At 41.5% G+C, this 15949-nt stretch overlaps 1 protein-coding gene across 1 annotated transcript; it reads left to right on the top strand.

Moving 5' to 3' along the window:
- The first annotated feature begins 1790 nt into the window (after positions 1 to 1790).
- LOC139442675 (S-adenosylmethionine-dependent methyltransferase Rv2258c-like) lies at positions 1791 to 10380 on the top strand. The gene is made up of 4 exons (XM_071223539.1): positions 1791 to 1979; positions 3683 to 3876; positions 6439 to 6561; positions 8825 to 10380. The coding sequence occupies exons 1-4, from the start codon at positions 1819 to 1821 to the stop codon at positions 9385 to 9387; spliced, it is 1041 nt and encodes a 346-aa protein (XP_071079640.1). The 5' UTR covers positions 1791 to 1818; the 3' UTR covers positions 9388 to 10380.
- Positions 10381 to 15949: the final 5569 nt, after the last annotated feature.

The following is a 15949-nucleotide window of genomic DNA, read 5'->3' as shown; positions in this document are numbered from 1 at the left end:
CATCCGATACAAACCCTCTATCGTTATCTATCGTTCGTGTGATGTATAGTGTATATCCGATATACATACTCCCCCGCGTCTTTCATTTATAATGATGTATATTACATGTATGATAAACAACACCCTGCGTTTCATTCTGAGTAATGTATATTTTATGTCCGATGTACCTGTGTACTTCCCCGTAACTTTGTAAAGAAGAATTATAAAACACTTTCATCTTGTGTAATTTTCGCCTCAATCTTCTGGCAAACCATATACTATTAACCCATCGAACTAATTAAAAGAAGTGGAAAGAGCTTGTCTAAATGCAGAGGCAAGTGAAATAATTGTTTTGAAATTATATAAATATGATTTCTCACTACTCATGTGTGAATTACAAGGATTCCCTTCAGCACAGTTACATTAAATGAATTAATGAGGATACATATTTTGCATTTCTATTCACATCGTGGGATTGGAGGAGACCGCACGTTAAATTGGGCCACAAACAACAGAATACGGAAAATTGTTTACAGTTACAAACAAAACAAAATCTAAATGGAATGCATAATGTGTCGGGGCTCTTTTATTTAACGGCCACAATCCGAAATATTTCAGAAACCCCTCGAGTTACCGCTTTTACTTTTGTAATATGGCCGATTCCATTACATGCTATACACTATTGTGACCACAATGTGATGTAGAAACACATCCTTGATTTCAATTATTGATCTAATTATAACATAATTTGTTAAAAGAAATATCGCACAGACACTGTGACATTTGTGCATAAAAGTGAATTGCCGCACAGAAAGGCGTGTGAATATTTGTCAAGTACAAAATAACAAAATAATAATAATAACTAAAGATGTTTCCAATTTGTAGTGAAGAATTTAATGTGCGTTATTTATTTGGAATGGGACATGGAAATATACAGTACAGTACAGTAAGATCATATTCAGTACGGTCCCCCCAAAAATATAAACTAAATCATATTCCGCATATATATCGCCATGTGTTTTAGAGCTAACCGAAAGCATTACCGTAGTAAATGAGGTTTTGCGAAATTGTGGACTATTTATCCCAGTTCTGGTCGTATCCCAGTGCAGGTGTGTCAGCTCCCGATGACGGTAACGGTATAGCGAGACAGCGGTAGCGCTACAGCGCGGTTCTTCATCAGTTGGTAGAGGGCGAGTTATTGAATACTCAAGAGACGACTGCTGCTGCCGATTTAGTGGCGGATTAAATTGTGAACCTACATTGGACAGGAATTCAGGTGAGAGTTCAGAATGTCTCTGAAGGATGTCTAGCAAAACATTACGTCCTGGTGACGCACTGTGTTAGATATAGAGTGTAGCATGCTTGACACACATTTCAGTTTTATTATGGTGCCTCTGTGGATATCAAAGAGGAGTAGGTCATATAATGCTGTCAGCGGAAACGTGGCACGTTGCGTGAAGCAAAGAATCTTTGTGTGCGGAGATTATGCTGCGATATTTTTAACTGTAAAACCAGCGACAGTCAATAAAAGCAAAACAGACATTGAATATGCTTTGCAAACTTACGACCACATAGATGAAACTGGGTGATTGCTTAAATGTCGGACCAAGAAAAGCGGGTAATACTAAAAATGGATTGCAGAATAATAAAACGAAACGTGCATATCTATGATCTCAAATGTCCACAAACGTATAGTTTTGCTCATTTAATTGAGTTTGAATCAAAATGCATCTTCAACAATGTAATAAACTGGCCTATTTTGTGAAAGGTTCGATATGTGAATTGTACCAGTTATACATATATGCCAGGCTCTACACAAGCACTGCTACAGTTGAGACGATGTCGGACTACAGCAAGATGATGATGAACTATTTCGGCGCCTGTGGTGTCATGACAAACTTATCCCTGGCACGGGATTTGGGATTGGTGAAGGTGTTGTTGGAAGCCAAAGCCCCTCTCACATCACAGCAGATGGCCGACAAGCGGAACCTGAGAGAAAGGTAAGCCATGTAACGATTAGGCATTGTCAAACTAGCAACGTCATCGACATAAAGAGAAACGGGGCACATTTGTAATACAACCTGTCCAACTGCTAAAGTCAGTTTGTTTGTTTGTTTGTTTGTTTGTTTGTTGTTTAACGCCCACACTCAGCAATATTCCAGCTATATGAATAGCTCAGTAAGGGTCAGTAAGTAATCGAGTCTGGACCAGACAATCAAGTGATTGATATCATGAGCATCGATCCACGCAATTGGGATCGATGATATGCATCAACCAAGTCAGCGAGCCTGACCACCCGATCCCGTTAGTCGCCTCTGACGACGAGCCTAGTTTTACGGTAAGCATGGGTTGCTGAAGAGCTATTCCACCCCGGATCTTCAAGGGTCAGCTGGTAAATTGCTGAGGGCGGAGCTGGTATATTGCTGAGGGCGGAGCTGGTATATTGCTGAGTGCGGAGCTGCTATATTGCTGAGTGCGGAGCTGGTATATTGCTGAGTGCGCAGTTTAATACAACAAACAAACAAATACATACTTATACTATTCGGCCGGGTTGCCCAGGGAGCGGAGATTAGATTGTTCGGACTTCGATCCCTGGTCGCGTCACATTAAAAGACTTTAAAAGATTATTGTTCTTGGCGGTCGGCATAAGAGGATAAAACAAGGACTGGTCGGCTCGGAGTCAGTATAAACTACAGTTTGGTACCTTAAGGAGTTTGCATAATAAAACGGGCGTTCGTCACAAGCAGCCACGCACACGCGCACACGCGCCGCTGTATGAGTGCTATAATCTTAAACGCGACTTAATTAAAACCCCATTTCACATCATCCCCATTCGTCCGGGACACAGCTTGTCCTGATACAACATTACTCAATCCCTTCTTACAACGTCTACACACTCACCAGCACAATACTCTACTACCCAGAGTTCCATGCGGCGGACAGCCAGCCAGCATAGAACCTCTGCCACAGGCCATCGCCTAGACTAACATTTAGTCTCTGAAATCTTATATTACACAATATCCTTCTCGACTCTTAAAATAAAAAAATTCCCTATGCTGATGTGGAATAGAGCTATCTTGAGCTGGCTAGACTTGCTTTTGTATGCGTTTCTGGATTTTTATTTTTTTTATAAAATAAATATATTCCACGGTCATGCTGCAGGACTAGCCATCGCCATGTGACCGCCATTTTCATTCGTTTCATGTTTGACAAATCTACACATTTTCATCAACAAATGTCAAAGAACGGTTACGATTCATTAAGAAAGTATCCTAATGCGTGAAAATGTATTGGTTTTTGCATTGCTATCCTTTGTTTACATTGGTTGTACGGCCCCACGCGCTGTCATCAAAGCCTAACGGAGAGCTAGCAATACGGTCACTTTGATGTATATATTGTCATGAAATTCACTGTCGCAGTTGTAGTAGCATATCTATATAATTATGCAAAACAATATGTACAGCACCCCCAAATACTTGCATTCGTCCGTTCTATACTGATTTCTGAAAAAGCGCGTTTGTTAACAAAACAAGAGAAACGTCCGGTCACGTGATATGCAAATTAGCCCGTGGCAGTGGTGTTATGCTGAGTTACCTATAATGCCAGCGTATAATGTTCACACTGCAACAGTAATATGATCATGCGCTTTGATCATGTTTGTATTAAATAAATAGACACATTATAAATATTTTTTGGTCCACAGGTACGTGCGTGAGATCCTGGGTGCACTGGCTGTCGGGAGAATCATCAGCGTAGACGACTCCTCCACCAAGTTCCATGTTCCAGAAGACAACAAGGGCACACTGGAAGCAATATCTGTGTTTGCCAGAGTTATTCCACAGATGGGTACAAGATATGAGAGTGTCAAGAAATGTGCTCAACCACAAAACCATGGCGGTAAGGACACTACATTCATTGAGCTATACACAGCTCTCCAGTTTCCAAAATTAGTCATACTGACCTATCGACACAAAAACTTCCGAACACGCGCTGCAGTAATGGTGGAACAGGTCAAACTGTGCCTTAGATTTGAAGGTTAAAATAGTACAAAACAGTGACTTCTAAATTACAGCGGCGACGGGTCGCCCAGTCGTCTAAGGCGCCATAATTAGCTGCGCAGGTTGCTTCCCTTAGTGATGCCAGAATGCTATGATCGTGGGTTCGAATCCTGGTTCACCTTGACAACGTTTTCAGCTTTGTCAGCACCATACTCGTGCTCGCTGGTTTCACTAAAGTTGTAAACGTCTGAGAACTTCAGCACTTCGGGCGTTCCTCCCGCAGAAGCTGAAAAGCTGTGGTATAACTGGAATACTGTTCACAGCGGCGTTACAGCCTAACCACTAAATAACAGCTCTACATTTACGGTTCGATACTGACTGTTTCACCTGTGATATGAGATAAACTTGTCCATACTGAGACAACGATAAATATAACAAACATTGGAAATTTGATATTCGAATAAAATTAATATTGAGGACGGTGTAAAACCCAACTCACTCACTCGCTGATCAACAGCATAGAATAGGTATATCATAATGACAAGCCGGAAAACTGAAAAAATACTATTTATGTGTATTTGCATAATTTCCTAAAAAAAAAAACCTTTTTTATTTTTTCCTGTTTTTGGTATCCATTTTAACTGGTCTCATGTGGCAAAACTTACTAGGACACTTAATTAACTAATTGATAAGTTTTGTTAGTCTTTACCATCAGACCCGTGAAGATCCGGGGTAGAATAGATCTTCAGCAACCCATGCTTGCCGTAAAAGGCGACTATACGATCATTGTTTTGTTTTTTCAAACACTGAAATACAAAGTATATATTGACAGAGCTTACACATTCACAACTTTCACAACTCTACTACCTAACCCGTGAAGATCCGGGTTAGAATTGGTCTTCACGACTGCAAAACGGTGTTCTCCCATCAGTCAGACCGCTTAAAGCAACAAATTATGTGGATGATTGCACCAGATAACCCTATCTGTTATACCTATATGAAAATCGTTTGGTCCAACAGGTGGTGACAGAAAAAAGCACAAAGACCTTTGCCTTCAAATTTTAATCCATATTCTAAAATAACCTTGTGATTGTGTTGTGCGTCGCGATAGCTCCATACATCTCATTTAGTATTGATTTAACCTACCTCGGCTGTGTATGGAGGCCAGATATGTTGAAGATCTATTGACATAGTTAAGTGAGTCACACATGTGCATAGACAGCTGTACTTTACCTTTCAAAGGTTCTAAATCAACCGCAAATTCTCTTTCACCTGGAACAAGGTACAGTCATGCCCCGCTTATACGGACTTCAGATATACCTCAAAATGTGGTAAAGTTCAAACTTCCATGACAGATTTTTTTAAACGTGTATGTCTTGAATAAAGATTGAGTGGATGTATCTGTTTGCTCTGTCATCTGTCATGAGTTGCATAAGTGAAGGGAAGTAACTCTTCAAGTAAGAAGCTGGTTTCAGTTATACGGAAATTCGTTTATACGGACGAAAATTGTGAAATGACGCAAGTGTCCGTATAAACGAGGCACGACTGTACATACTACAAGCAAATGTTTTGTTTTGCAAGGCTAAGTGGATACATTGCCAACAATTCGCAGATACATCACGTATATTTAATTTAAAAACGCCTGCCAAAAAGATGTTATGTTCTGTGGCCCTTAATAGGAGTTTCATGTGACTATACCCGTCAACTCATGGCAAACCATGGCTATAATGTTTCATTCCATTAGATTATTATCTAAAACTATTATGCAGCAGTGTGAATGGGTTTGATAAATATATACGCCATATATTTATGTATTGTACCTGTAATAATCTATTCTTCTCGGCATGAATATTTGACTGAATATATGATCAACATGTAGTCTGTCTTGAACTTACATGCACATGCAAGTGGTAGTTTGATAAATGCCTCTCAGAGTGGCCAATAAATGTATTTTGACTGTAATTCAATTTAGACTTTCAAACCACCAATCTAATGATATTGGAGACAAATATCTCTATTTATTTGTTTGCAAATATATTGTATATAAAAGAAAGACATTATTGGCATTACACTGTCTAAAGATCCCTTCTACGTTCAATATGATAAATGTATTAAATAGTAAAAATATCATTATAGTAAAGAACCTTTCTAGGTTTTGCTGTGAAATAATCAGTAAGCTTAACTATAATATTATGAAATCTGCCGCCATATATTGACAACCTATATATAAAACCTCATTATTCTATATGCTATGTATCCTGGTGTGAATAATTTTCTGTTCTGTAATGTGTGATGGCGTCCTCTATATATGTGGAGCCAATCACGGCAGCCATTGAAAGAAGACTCACACGCATGTCTCCCCCATTATCACCGTTGGATTTGTCCCGAGAGAGGACACAAATCGTATGACTGGGGTACAGTTATGTCTTTTCTTCGAGTAATGTTCTGCTTTTAATTATAGGAATCGTCTACAATCAGTCTGATGATATGTTTGAGGTGATGAAAGAGATTGTGGTCGTAGTCAAGAAAGATATGGTTGACACAGATATCCTGCCTGCGGTGTCTCTGCTGCTGCCCAAATTAGGTGGGTAAAATGGGCAGGTCAAAACACTTCAAATGTGTGATTATGTCTGAGTACAACTATAAGATATTAAACGAGCTTACCATTTCACATCAAATTTATATCCCGAGAGAAAACATGCCCCGAGCTCAGGCGCATGTGTTGTTGCTTAAATATTTCTAGCATTAATACCACAGGAGTGTCAGAAATATTGTCTCAGATGTTGATGATGGGCTATATATAATTCCGTTGGTATCACAACCTCATCGACAGGTGTAAGTTTACTTTTACAAATATTTAGGATATTCTGGGGCAACAAAACATCGCCATATAGAGTCACTATATTGCTATCAGCGATCCTTCATAGTTAAAATCTCCTCACGTCTGCTCATCTAGTCTACCTATAAGAGGCAACTACTCGGATGGCGTGGCTTGCCGAATTGGTTGATGTTTGTCATCGTCTGTACTCAATTTGATCAGAGAGAGAGAGAGAGAGAGATATGTTTTATTTCCTCCAGAAGTTAATCCGAAGATAATACATAATTAATCAAACGAATTCACACAAATTCATATTATCTGTAAATATATACATTACAAAACAGTAGCACCAGTGTCATGCCATTCACACAGTACAAAAGGTTAGATCAGACGACTGGACATAGGTTTCAACATCAAGCAGATCAATAACTCTAGATCTGAGTTATTTTCTTGCGGCGACCGGTGGTTCACACCCCCATCGGTAATGGATCTTTGACACATCTTCCGGCAGCCCACCAGTGACTCTCCAGGCACCTGCCAGACCACTAGGGAATCGGTTTGCGCGGGTGTGGTATGGTCATCGGAGGATAGCCGAAAGATCATCTGCTGGGAATCGGTCAATACTCGGAATGTTCCCCTCCGGTGACCGGACGATTAAGCCAAGTCGTAAGGAGACCAGCCGGAGTCCGGGCAAGCATCGAGCAGGCGCCCAGCGGGTATCATTCATCGGACACCGGAAATGTTGACGTGCCTGTTCCGGAGTGTATTTAATGGGCTGAATGGGATGAGCAGCATAGAATGTCTTCACACACTGAGACTGGCCTGGCTCCGTATGCAGTACGCTCGAGCCCGAAGCTCCACTCTTCACCTCGGAAGTTTCAGACTCCACAAATTTACAAAATCAGCCGAAATGGGATACAGTTCTTCCAGCAATTTTGATTGCGAACACGAACTATGAGCGGCCGGGCACTGAGCGGGCTCCTTTTACAGCAAGCAGGAAACGAACGGTGTTCATTCGGTCATCGGTCGTCGCCCGCATGGGCACCGCACGATTTAGTTTACATCGGATGGGCACCGTCCGGGTATCGGGCGACTACCGGCCGATTTCCGCCAGATGACAGGCCAGTCACTGGACGGTATAAGCCAGCCATTGGTTTCATGACTACTGCACCGATGTGTCACAGATGTGGGCACAAATCTGTGGCACGCCGGGGCATCGGTGAAACCCATCGATACCCCCACATCGTCCGGCGACCGTTGTATATGTGAGGCATTAGTAATATCACATATTGTATTCATATAAGAAAGCGAATCCTGACGCTTTTGCCACGAGGCTACACCACCATGTTCCATGTCTTATAAGGTGGGGTATTACTTCCTCGGTAAAACAAAGTGCGCTTTTGCCAATATGCTAACCCCCTGGAGACTCCGGGTCAATATTGCAGACCAACCAACCAACCGGATCAGACTAGGTTCCCAGCAACCCATACTGCATGTAAGAGCTGATGACGTGACTTTGGTGATAGCGTGTCACAGTTGGCCGAAGGCGTTGATCGTTGTTCACTAATAGCAATCACGGGATTGTCTGGTCTCGACTCGATTATTTACAGGCCTAGAATATGGCTCGATTATTGCCAAGTACGGCATTAAACAACAATCAAAAATAGATAATTGATTGAGTGAGTGAGTATGGTTTTATGTCGCTTTTAGCAATATTCCAGCAATATCACGCCGGGTCTTCGCCGTGACAGGCGAACACTTTAACCCCTAGGCTACCCGACCGCCCCCAAAGATAATTGTGGTGACCAAATGAATAAGTATCGTTATATTAGTTGCCAAGTTTATGTCCCCTAAAATTACCTGTCATATTCCTTACAAGAATAGTACCAGATTTGTTAGAATCTCCCGATTGATACAAATTTAGTTAGTTACAATTTATAGTCGGCATTATTTCACCCGTCTCGAGCATGCCATCCAAAAAAAATATGCCCCTGGAGTTGATTCATTCGCTATAATTTGTATTTTACAGAATCGGGAATCAAGGTTGCCGAATTTGGATGCGCAACAGGTTACATTTTAAACCAATTGGCATCAAGATTCAAGAACAGCACTTTCCTTGGTTCGGACGTAGCAAGCGAGCCATTGGTTGAAGCCAGAGAAGACGCAACCAGGCAGGGCCTTCAGAATATCACCTATGACACAGATGATATTGACAACATATCTAAAAGATATGAGGAGAGTTTTGATTGGATACTAACCCGCGATGTTATTCATGACTTAACATATCCACAGAAAGCCTTAAACGAGATTTACCGGTGCCTGAAACCAGGGGGTATTTTCAGCATGATTGATGTTGGAATAGAGGGAGGCATAACTGGCAACATTGCTAATCCTTCAGCGATGTTCTACTACTCGGCTAGCACTTTCTTCTGTATTCCGGAAAGCTTCCGCAAGCCTGATTCTGCAGCACTTGGTTGTACATGGGGAGCACCTTTGGCAAGAGAGATGCTTGCCAAAGCAGGTTTCACCATCATAAATGAGTCTGTTAGTCGCACAGACGAAAAAGAGGTACACTTTGTCTGTCAGAAGTAGATTTCAGTTGCATCTGGTGCTACTGGAAATCGTTTGTGTTTGGACCAACATTTATTGCTTTTCGTAGTTGTGGTTTGTTTTAAATTGTTACAGTATTGTCCAAGGGCGTAAGTTTCCGCTTCCGCTGCGTATGGTAGCTCAGGGTGATGACGTATGACAAAACTCTGGTGAAGTTGCCGAATTTGGATGCGCAACAGGTTACATTTTAAACCAATTGGCATCAAGATTCAAGAACAGCACTTTCCTAGGTTCGGACGTAGCAAGCGAGCCATTGGTTGAAGCCAGAGAAGACGCAATAATAAGTCGAAAAGGTACATGTTGATAATAACGCGACAGAACGCACACCGGGACCGAGTGGGCAATGTTCCCAGGTGGAGACTCGCTCTGTCACTTGCCTTCTGTCTGTCTCCCTGACTGACCATGTCGGTCGGGTTTTGTAGAGCGAGGTATTACGTAACGTGTGGCAAGGTCATTGTCCCGCGTGTATGTATATACGCAAGATCCGGCGCCGTAAGGAGGTGTTGATTGAAATTTATAGATAGCGCTGGAGATTAAGGGTCCTGCCCGGAGGGGCTTATTATCAGAGGGAATACGCCGAATGTTTGCTGAATATATTAAACAGACAAGGGGCATATAATTCGGATGCACTGGGAAACGGAACTAGTTAGGTATTTAGATTAATGAAAAGATTAATAAGTATTGAACAGGTTTGCACTCTTTTAAATAAAAGTATTGATATGGTTTGCACTACAACAGTATCTAGTAATGTGGCTGACGACAGTACAAAGCCATTTACAAGTGGATTCGTAGAAACACTTTCTTGACATTAAACCTTATTTCACTCAATTTCATCAAACATTAATCCACTCATTTGAAATCAGTTTTTTTACAAATGATGTTCTTAATTTCTTATTCGTCTTGTTATTAAATACGCTTGTTCCTGTCTGTTTGGATGTATGTCATAAAACAATAAATAAACAGAAAGTAAATTCATTACAACCTTACAATTTCTGTTCGCAAATAGGGACAGACAACACTTGACTAATATTATAATAAAGATAATGGTTTCTTTCTTTTGTCTTTTGAGTTTTTTAAAGTTTTGGATGGCCTAATCCAGTCGCGATTATTGGCAGTGGCTATAAAAAGGCAAGCATAAGCCAATAATTTGTCATTCAATTGTCAACATTTGTCAAGTTCGAAAATGCTGAGACTCAACGCTGTCGATTGGAGACATCGCCATAGGACGTAAACAAAGAAGGGAATCGCTGTCTTCTGTTGCACGCCACATCAACGTCCACCACAGAACCATTTGCCGCCTTTGGGACAGATACACACATTTCAATTCCAATGCAGACCATCCGAGGACCGTATGGTGCATATCCTACAGCCACAAGATCTGACTTGGTTGTGGTTCAGGGAAATTTGACAGCAAATCACTACATAAATCAAATTCTTCAACCTCACCTCTTTCCAACCACTGACTGCCAGAGAAAGCTGTTTCAACTGGACCATGTCCACCGCACACAGCTCGTGTCACGGTAGACCACCCCCCATAATGCCAACATCAACGCCTTGCCCTGGCCGTCAAGATCTCCAGATCTCAACCCAACCAAACACCTCTGGGATGAACTCGATCAACGTGTACATCAACATCAGAACATGCCCCAGACACTCCCACAACTGGCCAATGCAATACAAGCAATGGCGCAATGGCGCAGAATTCCGCAGGACAGAATTCGTACACTTATCCAGTCGGTGCCGAGGAGATGCAGAGCCGTGATTGCTGCCCAGGTCGGTCACACGAGATACTGAGTTCAGCGCAATCTTGTGGCCTTATGTGACATAACAATGAACAGTTTTCAATGCCTTTGTAAAGCGACAACATGTGACTATCGAGCTCCAAAATGTCATATTTGTATCTCTGCTATCAAATGAAATCTATCGACTTTATTAGGTACAATGAATTTACGAAACATCTACCTCTGCGTTTCTATTTTTTTTAAGAGTGTTTTTACAACGTTAACACGCAATCACTCCCATTTTGCTCAGCATTGTGTCAAATGATATCATCTGACGCCCATTTCCGATCCGTGTACTGTATGGAATGAATTAGAATAGCTTGTAATCTAATGCCATGTTATGATTCTTTTTTGAGCACGAGTATCAATCAACCAGAAAAGCACCTTAACCTTTGGATTGCGTGTAGCGACAACAGTCGCACACACCTACCGAGTACAGCAGTGCGTGTAGCGACAATAGTCACAGACCTACCCAGTACAGCAGTGCGTGTAGCGACAATAGTCACAGACCTGCCCAGTACAGCAGTGCGTGTAGCGACAATAGTCACAGACCTGCCCAGTACAGCAGTGCGTGTAGCGACAATAGTCACAGACCTACCCAGTACAGAAGTCCGTGGAGCGACAATAGTCACAGACCTGCCGATTACAGCAGTGAGTGTAGCGACAATAGTCACAGACCTACCCAGTACAGCAGTGCGTGTAGCGACAATAGTCACAGACCTGCCCAGTACAGCAGTGCGTGTAGCGACAATAGTCACAGACCTGCCCAGTACAGCAGTGCGTGTAGCGACAATAGTCACAGACCTACCCAGTACAGCAGTGAGTGTAGCGACAATAGTCGCACAGACCTACCCAGTACAGCTGTGCGTGTAGCGACAATAGTCGCACAGATCTCCCCTGCACAGCAGTGCGCGAAGCGACAATAGTCGCACAGACCTGCACAGCAGTGCGTGTAGCGACAATAGTTGCACAGACTTCCCCAGCACAGCAGCGCCTGTAGCGACAATAGTCGCACAGACCTCCCCAGCACAGCAGCGCGTGTAGCGACAATAGTCGCACAGACCTACCCAGCACAGCAGTGCGTGTCATGCAGGAAACGAGAAACTTGTATGCTCATATTCGGCAGAGGCGTGTCAGTTACCATGGTCGTAGAAGACAGAACTAACGACATATTCCGATTGACAGAATTACATGCTTTACAATGATACTAATTACATTAATCAATGGACTTTTCATCGATATAACGTAGATGAAAAATAACCGTTACTTACAAATGTTTTGCGGCGATTTGGGATCAGTGCAACATGCATAGGTCATGTTCAAATATAATGTTGGTGATGTGGCTGTCTAAAAGAAATCTATCAAAAGTTGGTTCAACAACGACAACATAATGTAGTTTGCATATATCGAGTCAAAACCTGGATTTGGAGAGAATTTGTCATTGATATATGTCACCGTATATTTATCGCTAATAGCTAAGCCCCAATTGGAAAACGACACATATTTCTATCATTCAGTCAAATAGGCACATCTGCAAAGTTGATAGGACAGGAGTATAAAGTACATTGGGTCCTTCAGAATTGATCTATGAATCTGCGAATACATTCTTTAACAATATTTCATCAATTAGTAACCGCGTACTCCTCGAATAACTACGAGGACAACATGTCGGTCAATTAGGCCTGGCAACGAGCATGTTGACGGGGCATTAGCTCTTGGTGGAATCAAGCACAAAATCAGCTTCGCTGTCCCGGAACGTTTTATGCACAACATATAAACAGCAAATACAAAATGAGCGGAATACCTGCTCTGACAACAGACACACAGCGATGAGCGGACCCTCCAGCTCAACCTCCGGGACATTTCATCCTTACACCAGCGCTCGGAATACCAAGCTGACTAACCGAGGAATGATAACACATATACAGTAATGAACAACAATGGACAGACAAAGAGACAATGACGATGCTCTGGACATTGGACACATGGGCGTGATGAACCGACACAGCTCAGGGGAAGATCAATTAAGGCGACCCCTGAAGATCCAGGGTAGAATAGGTCTTCAGCAACCCATGCTTGCCGTAAAAAGCGACTATGCGTGTCGTAAGAGGCGACTAACGGGAACGGGTGGTCAGGCTCGCTGACTTGGTTGATGCATGTCATCGATCCCAATTGCGTGGATCGATGCTCATGATATCAATCACTGGATTGTCTGGTCGAGACTCGATTGCGTACAGACCGCTTTCTTATAGAGAGACTATTGCTGAGTGCAGCATTAAACAATAAGCCAACCGACCAAATCAATAAAGGCAATAAATGTCATACCATAAATAACAGTAATTAACGGGAAGTGATATGGTACTCCAGGTTGGCTGACAGTCAATATCCAATGAAATGTTGGTGAGGTTTAACAACGGGGGATCAGTGTCTGAAAATAATGACAATTAAGTTTATGGAGACATATACATGTCATGGCTACAGGGTAATTAGGCTTTGGTATCAGATGTTCTTCAGACAATGGTTGTCCCAAATCAGTCACTATGACCCCAAGCTCACAGGAGTTGAAATTGATATGTGTGAACTTTAACACCAAAAGAAACAACAGTGCAAATGTGTACATAATCAGTTAGATGAGTTCATGATATCGTTGAAATCCACGTGCAACACTTAAACCAATGCAATGACGGTATGAAAGAAATCACCTAGCCAGTTTGATTTAGTGCCTGTTTGAAAAATAACCACATGGTCTATGTAATGTGCGATTTCACTACAAAGTATTTACCACATTGCACGGATTCAATAAATATTTCACTGAAGGTTCTTTGAATTCAGGAGTCTGGCTTGGCGGTGAGACTCAGTACCAAATAATGATAATGATTAATGGCATAAAAAGTACAAATTAAACAACTCAGCCAATATATCGCATAACGAAATTTGAAAACAGGAGTCTAACTTTATCGCGCGACTCAAACGGTACTTGTGGGTACCTTTGCCCTTTTAAGTTAAATGGGCGCTCTTCCCGTGTCTTTGGCGGAGCTTGCCCAGATATTGTGGGTACTATGTCCAAGAAATAATCCTTAATTCCGACATCAAAACTCTGAAATGCTGAATACTGCTTTGCTGTTAAATTCCTTATACTGACATACAATATACTTATGTGTGGGGGTGGCTTACCCAAGAATATCCCTAATCTGAATTCAAAGTCCTAGACAATACCTTCAATTTGCTACCAAACTGTGCACATTAAAAACTTGTAACAAGTGACAAATTTTGATTTTTGAAATTACGAGTCCAGCTTAGAAGTGTGACTCGATAACCCAGCAGCTTAGGTCTGTCGGGGCCCTAGCTGTATCTTTTGGAAAGACACATTTGGGCATTTATATACTGGCTTTGATCAAACATACCTGGTTGCACTTATCAACAGTCACACAATATATATCCTGGATTGAGTCCATGTAAGTAAACACAAATTAGTAAGTCCCAATGAGATATCTTGTACACAGTGTCCATCTTGTAGATGCCCGTGAGGTAGCTTCTGTATTGTGCAGGGTCTGCATGATGATGGCTGTGGTCGGATCTCAGTGTGGTAGGCAAGTATACTTCTTTTCTTTGGTTCTGTACAGGAACGAAATCCTGAAGGGGAAGTCTTAGCAGTGTTGCTAAGATATTCGACCAGGGAAGGTTTGGGATCGGAGAATATTGTTAAATATATGCTTTGCTGCAAAGACGTACAGGATAGGACTAAGAAGTCTGCCATACTCGATAGCTCCATAGCTAACAACGCGTTGGTCTGACGTTGATTTAAGAATAATTTCCATACTCTGTATGGTTCTCAGTAGGAAGTGCGGTATATACAATTTTTACAGATATATACATACAAAAAACACTACGTGCCAGGTCAGCACATAGTAGTAGTGGTTGTTGTCTTGGTATGGTATGACAGGCCTACAGATCTGATCGTTCAGCAGACTTTGTACATTTCCAAGACATGCAGTATCCAAGCTGCTGTTATCATAGTCTTTAAAAATGTGTGATCTAAATAAAATATATTCAAAGAGATAAGACATGAAATAGTGACTGTAAATGGTGTTACAGTTTGCTGCCACAAAAATATATTATTTACTTTCTTAAATGATATATTTAATGAAACAGTGTGCTTTGTATCGTCTCTAGACATATATTACATTTCATATTTCCACCGGATGTTTTGGTGACTGTTAATACATGGATATGTCTGGAAATAATTATATTAGGTAATACAGCAAATTACACAAAACGATATTTCTATATTCATTACTTTCCTTCATTCCGTTGCATATATCATGTATCACATAATTTGATGAAAACAGGCGAACAGCTCCGTTCACGTGGGTATTGACCTTTGACCAGAAAATCAGTGACATAAAGTTTGCTCTCTCTCTTTTCCCTTTTCAATCAATACAATATTTGAAATAACCTTTCCATTCTTTTTTTCGATAGTTGTTTTCATCAGCACAGTTACTTAGTTAACCATAATGCATATAACGTGTTGCCTGTTTCCGTTGTCATTAGCTGTCAGATCCCAACTTCCTAAATAACAATATGGAGGAAATAGACTTCTCAGATGACGAGGCCGTGGCCATGTTTTTGTCTGAAGACAGTGAAGGTTTAGATAGCAAGGATATCTTTACACCAAGGATACCATAACACAATGACCAATGTCAGATTTTGTGCCCTCTGGTGACGAGAACAATGAGGATATAGCCAACGGTTGGGTGAGCCAT

The sequence above is a fragment of the Haliotis cracherodii genome, unplaced genomic scaffold, assembly GCF_022045235.1.
Source record: "Haliotis cracherodii isolate W230 unplaced genomic scaffold, xgHalCrac1.p SCAF_5, whole genome shotgun sequence".
Taxonomy (NCBI): domain Eukaryota; kingdom Metazoa; phylum Mollusca; class Gastropoda; order Lepetellida; family Haliotidae; genus Haliotis; species Haliotis cracherodii.
This window is presented reverse-complemented; position numbering and strand designations above follow the sequence as displayed.